Source organism: Conger conger, chromosome 10, assembly GCF_963514075.1.
Source record: "Conger conger chromosome 10, fConCon1.1, whole genome shotgun sequence".
NCBI classification, from domain to species: Eukaryota; Metazoa; Chordata; class Actinopteri; order Anguilliformes; family Congridae; genus Conger; species Conger conger.
This window is the reverse complement of record NC_083769.1, coordinates 11,382,573-11,399,820: the sequence shown is the minus strand read 5'-3', so window position 1 is coordinate 11,399,820 and position 17,248 is coordinate 11,382,573. Positions and strand designations below refer to the sequence as shown.

The 17,248-nt window shown below is 49.9% G+C and overlaps 1 protein-coding gene across 4 annotated transcripts in view; it reads right to left on the bottom strand.

Moving 5' to 3' along the window:
- LOC133138225 (neuron navigator 1-like) overlaps positions 1–17,248 on the bottom strand; it is a 171,072-nt gene that overhangs the window by 13,329 nt on the left and 140,495 nt on the right. For 3 of the 4 annotated variants that reach the window (XM_061256807.1, XM_061256809.1, XM_061256808.1), the window contains 13 exons: positions 15,884–16,667; positions 12,494–12,901; positions 10,868–10,909; positions 10,616–10,764; positions 9,611–9,784; positions 8,624–8,676; positions 8,005–8,028; positions 7,357–7,434; positions 4,562–4,645; positions 1,987–2,101; positions 1,504–1,625; positions 639–823; positions 347–524 (listed from right to left, as the gene is read on the bottom strand). In XM_061256807.1, the coding sequence (XP_061112791.1) occupies positions 347–524; positions 639–823; positions 1,504–1,625; positions 1,987–2,101; positions 4,562–4,645; positions 7,357–7,434; positions 8,005–8,028; positions 8,624–8,676; positions 9,611–9,784; positions 10,616–10,764; positions 10,868–10,909; positions 12,494–12,901; positions 15,884–16,667 (2,396 nt within the window). The remainder of the gene's footprint in view (positions 1–346; positions 525–638; positions 824–1,503; positions 1,626–1,986; positions 2,102–4,561; positions 4,646–7,356; positions 7,435–8,004; positions 8,029–8,623; positions 8,677–9,610; positions 9,785–10,615; positions 10,765–10,867; positions 10,910–12,493; positions 12,902–15,883; positions 16,668–17,248) is intronic. The other variant, XM_061256810.1, reaches the window with a different exon arrangement.

The following is a 17,248-nucleotide window of genomic DNA, read 5'->3' as shown; positions in this document are numbered from 1 at the left end:
CCTCAACATAACATGGCAAAATGTTTCAACAGAAATGGTGGCGTGTTGAACATCTGGTTGCAAACTGCGGGTGGACAGACTGACGCAGTACAGTTTGCTCCTATGGTGTCTGAGAAGGTGTTCTCCAGCCTTTAAAGCAGAGGCCTACGTCATTATAGATTCGGACTACACCCCTGACACACCCACCAAATGGGAGCAAACATATCTCAAAGCCCGTTGCAAAACATTGGAAGGAAATGTATCGTCCAACACAGAAACCGTAGCAGAACGTTTTCTGACTGAACGTGCCCCGTGATGAGAACGCTGAGGCCTGTGGGCCGGTAACTAAGACAACTCCCCCCCCCACCTGCATGCTGTTCATGGCGTCCCGCAGCTGCTCCAGCTGGTGGGCGGAGTTCAGGGCCTCCAAGCGGATGTCCGTCAGCTTCATCTCCTTCTCCCACAGCTCGGAGCGCAGGTCCGACACCACCTTCTCGTCCTCGTTCTCGTTCTCGTTCTCCTGCTCCTCGGAACCCTCGAAGATCCTGCGGGAGGGAGGGTTTGGGGCATGAGCTATCGCTGAGGAGGGAACACCCGCCCACGCCCCGCAGCCCTGAGAATGCACCCGCTCTGAAACCCGAAAAGTGACAGGAACTTACACAGAGGAGGAAGCGGAGGAGGAGCAGGGCTCCAGAGAGAGTGGGGGGTTGTCCCCGCCCTCGTGAGACAGCTTGGGGGAGGAGGGGGCCGAGGAGTTGGGGGTGACAATCTCCTCGATGTCGGAGTACGAGGTGCCAGACTTGGGCTTCTTAATGCTGAAGGCCTTGTTGAAGGAGCTTCTCAACTGTTGGGGGAGAGATCGAGAGAGGACCGAGAGTTATGGAGATAAAGTGGAAAGAAGGATAACTTATGCCACAGCTGTGGTGAAAATATCCACCATAAGCCAACTAGGCATCCTTTTGTATTACACATCATTAAGCAGACCTGAATGAATATTGTTATAAAAAAGAATTAAGCAAAAATAAAGCAAGAGAACTAAACCTAGAATTTCTACACCTATTTGAATTCCCCAGACAAAGATGGAGAGGGGGCAGCCTGGGGCTTATCTGACAGAATATTTCCACAAAGTCAGGCACTTCCAATCAATGCTCTCAGAGGAGAAAGACTGAAAAAAGTGGCTTAATTGAGCAGGACTTTGTGCAGGAATGGAGGGTGAATACGCCAGAGAGCGAGGACGGTGGATGAAAGGTAATTAAAGCGCGTCTCTGCCGTGGCTTTGAGAGAGAGAGACGCCGAGAGCGACGGGCAGCGTCGACCTTCCGCCATCACTTTATCCGCCGGCTTAGCTCCAAGAGGAGTCACCTTGAATCTGCCCAGATTGTGAGGGCAAACTAGACTTCATGGAGTGCATGTGGGCAGAGACACACAGAGACAGACAGACAGACAGACAGATGTTTGGAGGCCTGCTGTATCTCAGGGGGTCTGAGCTGTGCGTTTCGCTCTCAGAGACTGAAGGCCGCTCACCCAGCTCTTCTTCTTCTTCTTCTTGGCGTCGGCGTCCTTGAAGCTGCCGATGCTGGAGTGGCTGGTGATGCTGTTGAGGCTGGAGATGCTCTCCGACGAGTTCTGCCGCTTGATCCGCAGCTCTGGGGAGAGGGGGCGAGAGCACCACCATCATCATCATCATCACCATCATCATCATAATCACCACCACCACCACCACCACCTTTAAAACCACCGCCCTTGTCATGAGCACAAGCTACCAGAGATCTATACCAGTGGTCCTCACTCCTGGTGCTGGAGAGCAGCAGGGTGTGCTGGCATTTGTTCTTACTCGGCACTTAATGGGTCAATGACAGCAGCTGATTCGACACTTAACTCACATCACCTTGTTGCTTACTAGCACTAGATAGGCTACATCGCCTATCCTTCATCATCACATATTTGCACACTGAATCCTCTTATAGCTGCGGTACTGTGACTGGGTTTTAGGGGGGTCCTCCCTACCTTTGGGGGCGATGTCGGGGTTGTTGAGCGCCCCGTGGATGACGGCCTGAGCCTCGGTGTTCTTGGTCTGCAGGAGCTCGATGGTCTCTCGCAGTTCCACCAGCTCAGTGTCCTGCTGAGAGTAGGGGCTCGCATTACTGCTTACAGTGTCTGCAGCGCTACTCAACACCGTGTCCTGTGGGCAGCAGTGTCTGCAGCGCTACTCAACACCGTGTCCTGTGGGCAGCAGTGTCTGCAGCGCTACTCAACACCGTGTCCTGTGGGCAGCAGTGTCTGCAGCGCTACTCAACACCGTGTCCTGTGGGCCGCAGTGTCTGCAGCGCTACTCAACACCGTGTCCTGTGGGCCGCAGTGTCTGCAGCGCTACTCAACACCGTGTCCTGTGGGCCGCAGTGTCTGCAGCGCTACTCAACACCGTGTCCTGTGGGTCGCAGTGTCTGCAGCGCTACTCAACACCGTGTCCTGTGGGCCGCAGTGTCTGCAGCGCTACTCAACACCGTGTCCTGTGGGCCGCAGTGTCTGCAGCGCTACTCAACACCGTGTCCTGTGGGCCGCAGTGTCTGCAGCGCTACTCAACACCGTGTCCTGTGGGCCGCAGTGTCTGCAGCGCTACTCAACACCGTGTCCTGTGGGCCGCAGTGTCTGCAGCGCTACTCAACACCGTGTCCTGGGGGCAGCAGTGTCTGCAGCGCTACTCAACACCGTGTCCTGTGGGCCGCAGTGTCTGCAGCGCTACTCAACACCGTGTCCTGTGGGCCGCAGTGTCTGCAGCGCTACTCAACACCGTGTCCTGTGGGCCGCAGTGTCTGCAGCGCTACTCAACACCGTGTCCTGTGGGCCGCCAGTGTCCGCATGCGTTTGCGTCAACCGTGCGCGGATTTCACCGATTAGCTTATTACACTGCGGTCCATTTTCGGGTCGCTGCGCTAAGGCAGCTCACGCTCAGACAAAGACCACCACGCCGACGGTCTAGACTACTCCATTCCCTGGGGGCGGCAAGGCAGAAATGACGCAGGAGGAAGAGGGCAGTCCATGTTTAATTAACCCGGATACCGGGGCTGTGGGGAAGAGTGTGCAGGAATGCTGGAGAACACGTTATTGACTGCAAAAAAGTCCGGCTTCGCACGCATCAGTCTTGTAATGAGGCTTAAAATCTTATTTTCTTCTCTCCCGTAAAAGATAATAGCTTGGTATTGTTTACTTGACAAGTGCAATTCTTACCCCGTTGGCAAATCTTGAAATGAGTCAAAACGGTCTCATTACATGTAGGGGCAGCACAGTGGTGCAGTTGCCTCACAACAAGAAGGTCCTGGGCCCTGGCCATTCTGTGTGTTTGCATGTTCTCCCCATGTCTGCGTGGGTTTCCTCCAGGTACTCTGGTTTCCTCCCACAGTCCAAAGACATGCAGGTTAGGGACTACAAATGAAATTGAGTTTATTAGCTAACTCTGGCGCATTTACATTGATATGGAAACTGAAAATGTTGATTAATGTACACTGTCCCTGATAAATAAATCAACAATGGTTGCTTATATAGTAAAGTCATAGAAATACTATTTTAAGTCTAAATATAAGACTAAAATACTTGAGGGACTTTTGTTCTCCTGAATATTTCCTCTCAAGTATGGATATGCTGACTTTCAGACCCCAGATGTATTGAGCGAGGGATTTGACTGCATCACAAACACATCAAGAGTAAGAGCACCAGTAAGGCCGAACACATCTGTCCTATGACATTTCCGTTTACGGTCCAAAAACCAGCATTTCCCCGTTAATTGGGAACAGTCACAACCCAGCATGGACCCCTCCAGCAATGATGAAAAAGCACAACCTGACAACAGCAACCCTGTTTGGGATCCCCTCCTACCGCATTGCCCAGGTCTCTCCAGCACCCCCTCCCCCAGAAGCCCTGGGCCCTCCCCTCCATCCGGTTGGTTAATATCAGAATGTGGGTCACACACAACTACGGTACACATTAACCAATCAAAGTGCAGCGGGGTGCATCTGCTCGGCTTGGCTCGGCTGAAGGTCTGGTGAACGCTCGCGGATATTCAGGTGCGTGCGGTTTAGCTGGGAAGATACGAGTCGCTGGTGAAAAAAAAAATCTAACGCACGTGTCGCAGATGCGGACCGCCCCCCGGGGGCGAGAATCAAAGGCGTTTAATCGGCTCTCCCGCGGCTCGGAGCGCTTCACGAGGCCACGCTCAAACCTCCTTTACGGGCCCTCCCCGTTCCTCCTCGCTGATCAAAGGAGGTGAACATTACCCCTCTGCATGGGCGCCATCGCCAGGTGGGGCGCGAATGAATGACCCTCTCCCCGCCGCCCATTCGACCGTGACGCGAGGAGAGAGAGAGAGAGAGAGAGAGACAGAGAGAGAGAGAGACAGAGAGACAGAGAGAGAGAGAGAGAGAGAGAGAGAGAGAGAGAGAGACAGAGAGAGAAAGAGACTGATAAAGAGACTGATAAAGAGACTGAGAAAGAGAGAGAGAGAGACAGAGAAAGAGAAAGAGAGAAAGAGACTGAGAAAGAAAGAGAGAGAGAGAGAGAGAGAAAGAGAGAAGACAGGAGGACGTACCTTCTGCTCGGCGCTGAACGAGAGGCTCTGCAGCCGTGTCGTCATGAGGGCCAGGCTCTGCTCGAAGGCGGCCACCAGGTTTGCCTGAACAGAAAGACGGACGAATGGTGAATGGTAAACAGACTGCATTTATATAGTGCTTTGAATAAAAGCGCTTTACGATTGATGCCTCTCATTCACCAATTCACACACGCACATGCAATGGCGAAAGGCTGCCAAGAAAGGCACTGACCAGGCAAAGGCAAGAAGGCCAGCTAATAGGCTAAGCTCTTGTACATTTAACCCAAAATGACACAAATAACCTTGCCAAAGGGCAGCAAATGTTGGTGTATAAGCCTCAGGCACATTAATCACAAGCTATTGTGGCTCCCGTTCTTAGCGGTGTTGCTGAAATAAATAAGTAAATAAATAAAAAACGCACACACAACAACTAAATTATTTCCTGGAATTAATAGTTCCCTCCCTTATCAAAAGCATACAGTAAGGCTATAATCTGAGGGTGAATACAGATCTCATTAGCCTGAGTTATGGAAGTAATTAATCTCTCAAAACCCAAAAAATGGCTTTCATGGACACTGGAACAAGGGTTTTGTCTTTTTTTATTCCCGTTTTTGTTTCCCCAGACAGCAACTTTCATCCAGTACAGAATCTCACACGTTGCCAAGGGCAGGTAAAGCCACAGCAGAGCACAGAAAATAGGTGCTCCTTTAATTACCACAAGATGGCCACATGCAAGCGCAAAAAGGCAACGAACCCAACGCCCTCTCAGGTTTAAAAAATCTCAAGGTCGATTGGGGTCACCAAGTGGTGAGTCCGCCACTTAAAGAAAGGGTTGGACTAATGCACACACTGCAAAGAAATCTGTACAAGTGAAAATATTCAGGCTATAACAATTTTTTTGATGAGATAAATTCGCTAAAAGTACTGTCTGTGTAAGTTTCTGTATCTTGTTTGAACAAAATCTAAAAAGAAATCTCATCCCATTGGCAGATAATTTTGCCTGATTCAAGCATTTTTTTTCTTGCAGTGCAGAGACAGACGGACGGACAGGCTCAGCCGAGTCGCCCCCTTCCCTCTCCGCTGTCCGCAGGAGGGGGTAGGCAAACAGACCTGGGATCAGGGCCTGCATTGGGCGGGGCCAGGCTGGGTTAATGGGGGCCGCAGTGGTTCGGAGGCTCTGTCTGGGAGCATTGGGGCGTCACGTTCCCACAACTCTCCGTGCTGTAAATCTCTCCCTGTGCTCAGCTCAGGCAAGGTGACTGCATTCTCCACCACGCTGGCAGGAGGGGGGGGGGTTTATCATGTCTGGGGAGGGGCCTTCATAGGCCAGCGCATGGTTTTTACTGACTCCGGGGGCGCGTTTCTTCCTCCTACGCAAACTCACATAAATGACGGGAGCGAATACACTGCGTTGGAGGGACGGAGGTTTTGGCAAGCTACGCTGTACTCCTCTCCTTAAGCAACCCCCTCTCTCAAAGGCCTTAAATTACCTTAAAGTAACAAGTTTAAGTATGCTTTTTATTTTCCTGAAGAAAGGAGGTGGACTTGTCACATAAACACCATGATTGCACTTGACGAGTGGTCATAAACCATCTATAGAAGACTCAAGTTTATGCAGTTGCTTGTTATCAAACTACAGTCAAATGGGATAAGACAAGTTTGAGAAAACCATGCTCGGAGAAAGATGCAATCATGGAGTACAGTGGTACTGACTAAGAGAAGAATGTCGGCAATGATTGGCCAACCACTTAACCAACCACCAGTCACTGTCTATATATCAAGTGAACGTGAAGGTGGTCTGCTTCACCTACTGGCCTTTTCAGATTAGCCCTCAATGAAAGTTTTATAAATATACACTAAGTATATACCCCATCCCTTCATATTTTGCCTGTCTTTTGCTATGCATCTGTACAACAACAGTGACTTGATTACAGGAAAATGAGATGAGTTAGTGGCTTTTTCCCCATATTGAATGTACCTTTTTTATGCTGCCTTATTCCAGCTGAATGCCTATTTTGTAATTGTAAGCCTGAGCCCTTTCTTTTGTCCTCAGAGTCATCACCCTCTTTCTCGTATTTCAATATGATTGAGGCTGGGGTCCCTGATTAGCAAGGACCTGTTGTATCTGGACCTACAGCTGAGGTGAATCTGTGCGGCCTCTCAACCGCAATGAGCCCATGTATACCAAATAACATGGCCCTCATAGGCAACATCAACCCGTCTTATTAGTTACCCTCTTAATCCGTCAGCTCCACTGTAGGCTACACTGTGGCAGGCGTGTTCACCTGAAATAGTGGTGGTGGACCTTTCCTGTATTTGCCCTTCTGCTAAGTGGACACAGAGGTGGGTAACGTTCACACGCAGAGGAATGGCACAGTAAAGCGTGCAGCAGTACGTATGTTGGGTAACGTTCGCACACAGTAAAACCTGCAGCAGTAGGTATGTTGGGTAAGGTTCACACACAGTAAAGCCTGCAGTAGTAGGGATGTTGGGTAATGTTCACACACAGTAAAGCCTGCAGTAGTAGGTATGTTGGGTAACGTTCACACACAGTAAAGCCTGCAGTAGTAGGTATGTTGGGTAACGTTCACACACAGTAAAGCCTGCAGCAGTAGGGATGTTGGGTGAGGTTCACACACAGTAAAGCCTGCAGCAGTAGGTATGTTGGGTAACGTTCACACACAGTAAAGCCTGCAGCAGTAGGTATGTTGGGTAACGTTCACACACAGTAAAGCCTGTAGTAGTAGGTATGTTGGGTAACGTTCACACACAGTAAAGCGCAGTACAGTACATACGTTGGCAGACAGCTGCGTGGTGAGGTTGGCCACTTTCTCCTGGGAGGACTCCAGTTCCCGCCTCAGCTTGCGTATTTGCTGCCAAAAGCAACAAACAGGAGTCTGTTAGTCATTCAGGGCCTCCAACAAAGCACTCCGGGCGTCGGGCTCCAGTGAGCACAACGCGATACCTGTACAGACAACGGTCCGTCACACTGGTAGACCGAGTCCGCCTCCATTTGTGTGGAAGATAAGGACAGCTTGCTTTCTCTGAGCTGCATTCAATGAGTTTAATTCTCTGCAGTACCGTGTATTTTATATCAGGATATCATGAATTTTCAATTATCATATTAAAAAGAATAACTAAAAATGGGGGAAGGGGAAGGCGGAATGGCATGATGGGAGTTGGAGTTGGATGAAAAACAACGGGTGATAGACCTAAGACGAAGCCTGCAGACGGGAGGAGAGACAATAAAATGGCATCTTCCCGCCAAAATCTTGACGAAGGCAGAGCTGTTCACACGACAATAAGAAGTGGAGACGTACAGTAGAAGTACGATAGACCCTGTCAGAGGGCACTAATCTGGAGCAGGGAATGACCGGAGGGAGGGTGAGTGCTGGGTGGAGTAAGCGTGCGGGGGGCGGGGGGTCCAGACAGAAGGAACTTACCTCTCCCTGCATCCTCTCTTCAGCCTGAAAGAGCGTGCGGGACAGACAGAGAGAAAGAGAGAGAGAATAAGGCGCTACCACTAGAGCAGGGTTAGGGTCAGAGCTGCAGCCTACAGCAGTGGCAAGGTTAAAGGTCAAAGAGTAAAGGGGGAAGGGCCAGAGAAGGAGAGGTGGGGTGTTGGGCACCGTGCACGTTATACGATTTTAACTGTCCATCTGCAGAGAATATTTCACCAGTTTGTCTGCAGATAATATTTCACCTGTTCATCAGCAGAGAATATTTCACCAGTTCATCAGCAGAGAATATTTCACCAGTCAATCTGCAGGATTTTGAATTCTGAACCGATTCCAAATGGATTCTGGTGCAGACCAGTGTGAAAGCAAAATCAGAGACTTTTCGGCCAGTGGCTTTTTGAAGCGTGCAGTGAACAATGAGTGAAGAAAGCCAGTTCTTACAGGCTAATCACCATGGTTTTAATAAGCGACTAAATTCTGGTGAGGTCTGGAGGACTGCACGCCCGGCGATGCACTATTCTGACAGGGCTGGTCATCATGCTGCCTGCTGACGGAACCTTCTGGACAAAACCTGCTGCGGTCGGCAGGAGTCTACAGTACTCACCGAGGAATAGTTAGATGACGCGCTGGACGCCAGGGAGAGGACGGAGCCATGAACTGTAGAGAGGGAGGGAGAGAGAGAGAGAGAGAGAGAGAGAGAGAGAGAGAGAGAGAACAAGATAGAGAGAGAACAAGATAGAGATGAAGGACAATTATGGAGGAAAAAACAAGAAAGAAAGGGGAGAGCAAGGCGGAGAAGGCGAAGGACAGAAAGAGAGAAAAAACAGGAGAGAGTGATAATGTTATAACAGGTTTTAGGGTTTTAGAAATGATGCATTCCTTTAATATTCCTCTGACACAGCGACCACAGCATAACGAGGGGAAAGATCTGCTCGCTGCGTTTCCGTCTACAGCCGAGAGGCTTCACGCTCCCGCCTCCTTCGGCAGCTGCGTTTCATTGGCTCGGGGATGAGCAGCACATAAACTGCGGTCGATTACTGCAGATTCACACAGTCACAGACGTGTAAACGAGTGACGCAAAACCTCCGTTTTGGCACAGCGGCGTGAAAACCGGGAGGAACTCGGTCGGGCTCCCCAGAGTTACGTCATACAGTGCAAAAAGGGAGCCGCTAACAAACCGAACGGAGGGGAAGGCCAAGGGCTCAAACTCCGATCCAGAGCGGCTGTAAAAGTAGCAGGCTGCTCTAAAGTCGTACTAGGTCCGAGCTAGTAATAGTCCAATATTATCAAAAGCATTGCACTGCTCAGCTTACATTTAAGACGCAATTGAAGTATATATATTTACTTAAGTAGTTCATGTTAAGCATGTCGCACAAGGGCACACAGGCGATTTCACCACCCGGGAGTCGACAACGAAGTCACAGATTTATTAGCCGCAGTCGCTAACCGCTACGCTAGGCTACCCCCATAAACACTGGCCTTTCTGGTACTGAGCCAGAGAAAGAGATGAAATTGGCTCAATAAAACAAAGAAGAAGTAAAAGCAATGAAAGCCCCGCCCTGGCTGAAAGCGGGCGGCGGGGGACACTCACCGTCGTCTGCAGGTTCGCGGAAGGATCCGGAGCGGATCATGCTCTTGGGCCGGTCGGCCAGCGAGAGGGTGCTGCCCAGCGGAGACACCCCGTAGAGCTCGAACCCGGAGTCGTGGGTGGGGATGCTGTTGGATCGCGTCATCCTGGGGGGGGCGCCGTTGGGGGTGGGGGCCACTGAGGGGGCGGGAGGGTCGCAAAACAGATCCTAATTTAGCCAGCTTCCTCCACGCATGCCGTTTACGAAAATGACAAATACTGTAATTATGCAAAATAGTTAAGTGGATTCAGTCCAGAGAGAATCATGCTGTGATGAGGGGGTTTTAAGATTTAAAGGGCTTTCACATGGGCTTTTATACTTAATTAATACCCATTTATTCTGCATCTTGACACGATTATCCTCAAAAATGTATCATTGTTTTACAAGTGCTCCGATGGTACACTATAGGCCAGCTTGGCAGACACAGATTAAGCCTCGTCCAAGACCAAATAAAAATTTGGTCTTTCTCCATGCAAAATGCACTTTAGTCAAGGATAAAGCTTACTCTGATTCTGTGAAACCAGCCCTAAATATTCAAAACCATTTGTTACTTAAAGCACTACACCAGGGATTATCACAGAACTGCTGCTCGGTGGATGTTTTTTGACTCTCACCATTCTCTGCAAACTCTAGAGACCGTTGTGCGTGAAAATCCCTGGAGATCAGCAGTTTGAGATACTCAAACCACCCTGTCTGCCACCAACAATCTTTCCATGGTCAAAGTCACTTAGATTACATTTTTCAACTGGATGGTTGATGTGAACATTAACGGAAGCTCCTGACACTTATCTGCATGATTTTATGCATTGCACTCCTGCCACACGATTGGCTGTTTAGATAATCGCATGAATAAGTAGGATGTACAGGTGTTCCTAATAAAGTGCTCAGTGAGCGTGTTTCTCGGCATAGCCATGTCTGCCTGTATTTCCCCCTCCACACCAGCAGGGGGTGCCAGACGCGTCACTCACCCACATTGGTGAAAGGGCCCTTGGAGGAGAGGGAGACCGAGGTGGGGGACGGGAGCATCGGGGGGCTGGCCGACTCGGTCAGGCTCAGGATGGTGTGGGAGTGGCGTCTCTCTTTGCTCTCGTCCTCCGATTGGCCAGAACCATAGCGACTGGGAGGACGGACAGGCAGGAAAGGTGTTAAGCACACGCAGGAAGAGAGCCATTAAAACGCAAGGCTGGTGGAAACTACTCTGAAAGGTTAAATCAAGTCACCTTAATCCTTTCTTTGGCAGGGTGTTCCGGTCCCTTTGTGAACTGCAAAAGGTTAAAGAAAAAACAAGACGCAGTTATTTAGCGCCCGAGTAGTGAGTGCAGTTATTGCAGAAATTAATTCAGAATTTTTTGGACCTTCTCCACAATCAATATTCATACAGTAACATTATTTATTTACATGCGCAAAATAATAGCCTAATGGCCATCTTGAGTTCCACTCAGCCCTGTATGGGAGGCAACTTATTTTAATTAAAAAATACCCTGGAGGAAAAAACATAGATTTTCTCAATTTCGTTATCCAGGGAATAGAAACAATTAAAGCTTTTCTGGCAGCAATGAAATCTGTGGTCCTTCAGAGAAGGGGGGGTGGGGGGCACCTTTCCATAATCCTCATGAGGGTCTAGATGGCGTATTGTTGCCCGGCGGGGACTGCATACGGTTTGTGTGACAGACCGAGATGTACGGCAGAGAAACCCACTCCCATGCCTAGCTAGCCAAGTCTCTTAGCAGGCCCGTTCTTAGCCAACAAGTTACCCTGCAGGGAGTCTGATTGTTAACTGCCATATTAACAGTCTGACATGTTATTCATGATATTATTTCTGTCTGAAGTATGATGGCTGATTCTTCATAACCTGAGATATGAGACCGCAAACAGACTATAGCTACGCACTGCAAGTACACTCTTCCTGAGCCTGAATACTGAAAAACCATTAGAGTTCAGAGTTACTTTCTAATTTTACTCTGCAACCTCTCATCTATTAATTAATATTAATATCTCATCTAAACAAACCCCACACAGGAAGGAAACCCTATCTGGTTTATACAGATGCGCTGGCCAGTATTTGTGACTGCAGATATGATTCACTCATTCTGTCTGAGTCTGGTCATCCTGTCATATCTGACATGTTCTCATTGTTAGTGGCACAAGACTATATACTGGACGATGCAGCATTGCAAAGGGTATCTCTACATCAGGGATCATCAAATCTGGTCATCGAATCCAAATCCAGCCCTGTTTTTCTTTTCTCCCGGATAATTAACAGTTAGTGCTACTGATCGGCCAAGACAGTCTTCACACCTGACTCCCAGGTAAAGGGAGGGTGGAAAACCAGCAGTTCTCAGGCCTAGTGGCCATCACAGAATGGTCATGCTTACAACTGCCTGCTTCAGAGGATTATATCATAAGCAGATAGCCAGTACACCGCTAATCATTGCTGCTTTGTAGACTATCACCACTCCAACGGTGCCACGTAATAAGATGCAGTCCCTGATCTGGTCAACAGATGGAGCTAGATATAGTGTGGGAAAGGCAGAAGCTGCTTCTGGACAGTGGTGGTGGGAGCGGACACACCTCACACCTCTGCAATGCTAAAGCAAGGCAGTTAGAGCAGGGAGCGCAAGCTGATTCAGGAGCAGAGCACGAACTGACCCAGGTGCGGGGGGGTAAACTGACCCAGATGCGGAGCAGGAAACTGACCCAGCTGACAGAGGGGTGGCCCAGAGGCACCAGAACATCCCTTGCCAGTCCCCTGCCTGGGTCAGACACAACACTGCCCCTATCGCGGGAATGAACCGTGGGAGGAGAAAACAGCTAAAGGGGGAGGGAGATGTTTCATCGGAACCCACCTGTCCAGGAGCGTGAGCGAGGTCCTGTTGCTGGAGCTCCACCCCCCCGGGGGTCTCTCCTGCTCCCGGGGCCGGGGCTCGGCCGGGGGCACGCTCATGTGGAGGGACAGGCTCTCCATGCTGCGGTGGAGCCCCGACAGGCGGGGGTACAGCAGGGGCGGGTCGTCGGGCGGGGGGTCCTGCTCCGGGAAGCAGTCGGCAGAGTTGACGTGGAGGACGGGAGCGGGGCTGGGCGTCAGGCAGGGCGAGGGGCCACCGGAGCCAGCCAGGTCCTGGAGCTTGGAGTAGGGCGGCACTTTGGGGGGCAGCTCGCTCTGAATGGCCAGCAAGGTGGAGTCCAGGCTATTGGAGTTCACCTTGTCCAGCTGCATCAGGCTCGGGGGCTTGCCCAGAGACTTGCCTGGAGCTCTACGGATTAAAAACACAAGATGACAACGTCCAAGACTGCACGTGGAGTACATGTTCTGTTCAATAACAATATAGGTTAAAAAAAAAAAAGAAATGTCTGAAAAATACCTAGCATACTTATTTCATACATTTCAAGAAGATGTTTTTATTTCAATGTTTCTTTATTCTTCAAATTGTATTGTCCAATCTTCTCCGTAACATACAAACAAGCTCATCCTCCAAACCACAAGCAGAGCTAGCTGCCCCTTCATCCACTCTGTGATGCCCTAGCTGAGCTATGCCAGAGGAGTGCCAACCAGAGGACCTGCCTTTGAGTGAGGAGGAAGTGCTTCTCATAACCTTCTCTCCCAGGACAATGGTAAGGTTAGTGTTGAGGTTAAGGTCTCCCAGCTACAGTCAGAACTGGAGAAAACACTGACACGGTTCTGGGGCTCAAACCACTGCACAAATGCAATTACCATGGTTCGATACTACAGCTCAGAGTCCCCACATCTTACACACTGTAGGCATCTATATGCTCACCTAAACAAGGTATTTTGTCTCTGGTATTCACTTATTTAAATATATCCAGTGATTAAAAAGCTATACATCCATCCATCCATCCATTATCTTAACCCGCTTATCCTGAACAGGGTCGCAGGGGGGCTGGAGCCTATCCCAGCATACATTGGGCGAAAGGCAGGAATACACCCTGAACAGGTCGCCAGTCCATCGCAGGGCACACACACCATTCACTCACACACTCATACCTATGGGCAATTTAGACTCTCCAATCAGCCTAACCTGCATGTCTTTGGACTGTGGGAGGAAACCGGAGTACCCGGCGGAAACCCACGCAGACACGGGGAGAACATGCAAACTCCGCACAGAGAGGCCCCGGCCGACGGGGATTCGAACCCAGGACCTCCTTGCTGTGAGGCGGCAGTGCTACCCACTGCACCATCCGTGCCGCCCCTAAAAAGCTATACAGTGAAATACAACTGAATATTTGTGAAATGTAAATGGAATATGTCGTCAGAAGATCAAACCCTGTGCTTTCAAAATCTACATCACATGAGCCTCATGTGACCCCATGGTTACCCCATGCCCTAAGCATCCCATAGGAGAGCACTGGGGGCAATGAATCGGCACACATCCCAGGAACTTTCAGGAATTACAGCAGAACCCGAGAAAGCAGCTCCCCTCCCTCCTCCTGTCCGAGAACACTCACAGAGGGAGTGGGGGCTTATGGGAAGAGGGAGTAGGAGTTGGAGGTCGAAACCACAGCTGTTACTGACTACCTGCTGACCAATCACGGGGCTGTTAGGATCTGACGCACCACACACGTTGGGACGAGGTACGATTTCATCAAGAAGCACGTGAAAATATTAACAGATTCTCAACGGTGATTAAAGGCGATAAATCATTAACAGCTGCCGAGCATAAGGCTGAGCTGTGAAGAGATACCCCAGAATCTCCAGAACCGGTGAGTCATAATCATTCCCCTCCACTCAAATGAGAATCTCTCTTAACCTCACCGTGCCGCTGGCTTCCAGAATACCTGTCTCACCTGCCTGAATTTTTTGCCCCTTCCTGTACTTTGTAGTCTAATCTAAAACTGATACAATTGTATTTGTATCTATATTGCATTTGTATTTATCTTGGCGCTGTTAATGTCCTAATTCCTTACTGACTTGGCCTATTTGGAAATAACATTCATGGTTGTACAATGTTTCTTCTTTCTTATCGGACATGACATTACAAGGCATTTAGCAGACGCTCTTATCCAGAGCGACGTACAATGGAGTGCAGTTCAAACACAGGAACAAGTGTGAAGAGGACGGACCCTAGAGGACAGTACGGTTCGGAGTCCTAGCGTGACCATACAGACACAGTTGGAACCCTTGCAGAATACATCAACTTCCGAAATGGCATACCACGGTTGGCAGCTAGAGGTTACAGTTCCTGACCTGTTCTGAAGTTTGCTTTAATGACCTTTATATTCCCTTTTTGTATTTTGTTTTGGATAAAATAATAGATCTTCTTGATAAAATGTAAACAGGGAGAATAACATGAAAAACTGGCCACCACCCTTAGTTGCTTGGCGTCATGGAAAACCAATGGAAGAAGTTTACGCTGAGAGTGCATGCCATGAAAAACGGCAATAAAAGTTGGCCTCTGAGGCTTAAACTGTCATTTCCACACAGTAGGCTTTGGCCCAGATGATGATTCTAGGTATCATGGGCAGTCTGAGAGTTAGGTACCAGACTTCTACCTTTCAGGTTTGCCAGTATCATATGCTACCAAAGGCTGCGGGTTTGCTCATTGTTTTTGGATTGAAAGCTGATATCTGCTTCAGTACAAATGAATAGGCCAGAAAGAATAGTACTTATGGTACAGGACACAAAAGCACTCAGAGCACAGCATGAGACTATTCTGGAAAGGACAAAGCGTATGATGGGGACGGTACTTGGGAATAATGGGGGATAAAGTACAGGGAGTGAATGTGGAAAGTGATTAGCGACATTAACGGCCAGATTTGGGCTGGCAACCTGATCGTATGTTTGCTTTTAATGTGTAAAAAAAGCCTGTGCTTCTTACAATAAGCACAGTGTCTAGTTCAATACTCATGTAAGAGACACGTTTCTTCAGTATCACCTTAGTTCCGTACTTTTTCAAATGTGACTTCGCAATTCAGTGATTGTCAGATAAAAGCAACCAAAAGCTATCTGGGATATTGCCGTTTGTCACTATGGCTATCTCTCTTGCAGCTGGAAAACAATTGCTCTGAAAGTGAACCCTATGATATTGTCCTCCACTGTCATTATAGTATAGTTATAGTTGTGGTGTGGACTTCAACTACTTAACTTGAACGATTTTTAAAACAACATACTTATTGTTTCTGTTATAGCTATCATTCTTGGTGTGGATGGGCCTTTAAGACTGGACAAGCGGCCATTTTGTGTCCTGGGAGGAGGTGCTGACAAAAAATGGCCACGTTACCTGTGTGAGGTGGGGGAGGACAGCTCGGAGAACCTCCCGCCGCTGGTGGGCCGTAGCCCCAGCGTTCTGGACCCGGTCTCCCCGGGGGGCTGGGAGGAGGGCGGGGCACAGCCCGGCTTCGCGGGCCCTCCCTCAGAGTCCCACACCCCGGCCTTGGCCCTGGCCTTCTCCTTCTCGCGGTCCGTCTGGTTGACGGGGCCTGTGCTGGAGCGGCCCCCAGGTTTACCGCTGCCCGGCTCCCTCAGACGGGACCCCCCGGGGCCCGGGGCGGAGGGCATGGGCTTCAGGCTGAGCAGGCCGCTCCCGTCTGCGGTGCTGCTGATGGGGCGCGAGCCGGGCCGGCCCGTCAGGCTCATGGTGCTGGACTTGGCCGGGCGGGGGAGGCTGCGGTACTGGATGTTGTTGCGGGCGTTGGGTGACAGGAAGCCCTGGTCGCAGTTCGACACGTCCAGGCTGGTCTTCCTCCCCCCTCCTCCTCCTCCTCCTCCTCCTCCTGCCGCCGTTCCGCTCACCGGCTTCACCGGGATGCCGGAGGACTTCGGCGTCTTGCCCACCGTTGCCGAGCCGCTGGAGATGGCTGTGCCGCCGGCTGTTAGCACTGTTGCCGTGCCGGTTGCCGGGGGCGGCTTCTTGTAGCCGAAGCCGGCCGAGGGGCGGACCAGGCCTGAGGGAGGCTTGCGGTGCTCGCCGCGGTCCTTGCCGGCATCAGAACATGACCGCTGCAGCGCCGTCCCCTTGACCGCCATCTTGACTTTGTCCACTGGCTTCTGCTCACTCTTTGGCACTGGAGAGACAGAAAGACAGCACTGAGATCACCACCAATAACCTCACATCTCAGGCCCCATAACCATATGGTACTATGACCAAGTGGGAGAGTTTACCCAATATCCATGAGTGAGCATTGAATGTGCTTTGAGATTCTTCAGTTCCAGTTCCATCAGTAGAATGAGGGGGCATACATGGAAATTAGCAAAAGGAAAATCCCACAGACATTAGGATGAATTTTTCCCACTGTGTGCAATAGCTTACCAGTTCATGAACTTGAGGCAGAAACTCAGGGGGTTTTCAAGACCAAGCTTAACATAGTGTTAGATCCCATCTGGTTTGTAGGTAACCAGTGAGCATTAGGCACACTTTCATGGTAGTAAAATGGCCAGCATTGTTAGGTTGAATGGTCTGTTTTCATTATGATACGTTATGATAAGCCAGTAGTATGTTCCATTTCTCATGACAAATCATGAGATTGTGGAGGTACGGTCCAACGCGATCGTTGAGTTATAATGTCGGCAAAAACTTGGTAAAAGCCAAAAAGACCAACGTCACAAACCCCGACTCATGGGTGCTGGGACTGATAGAACTCCATTA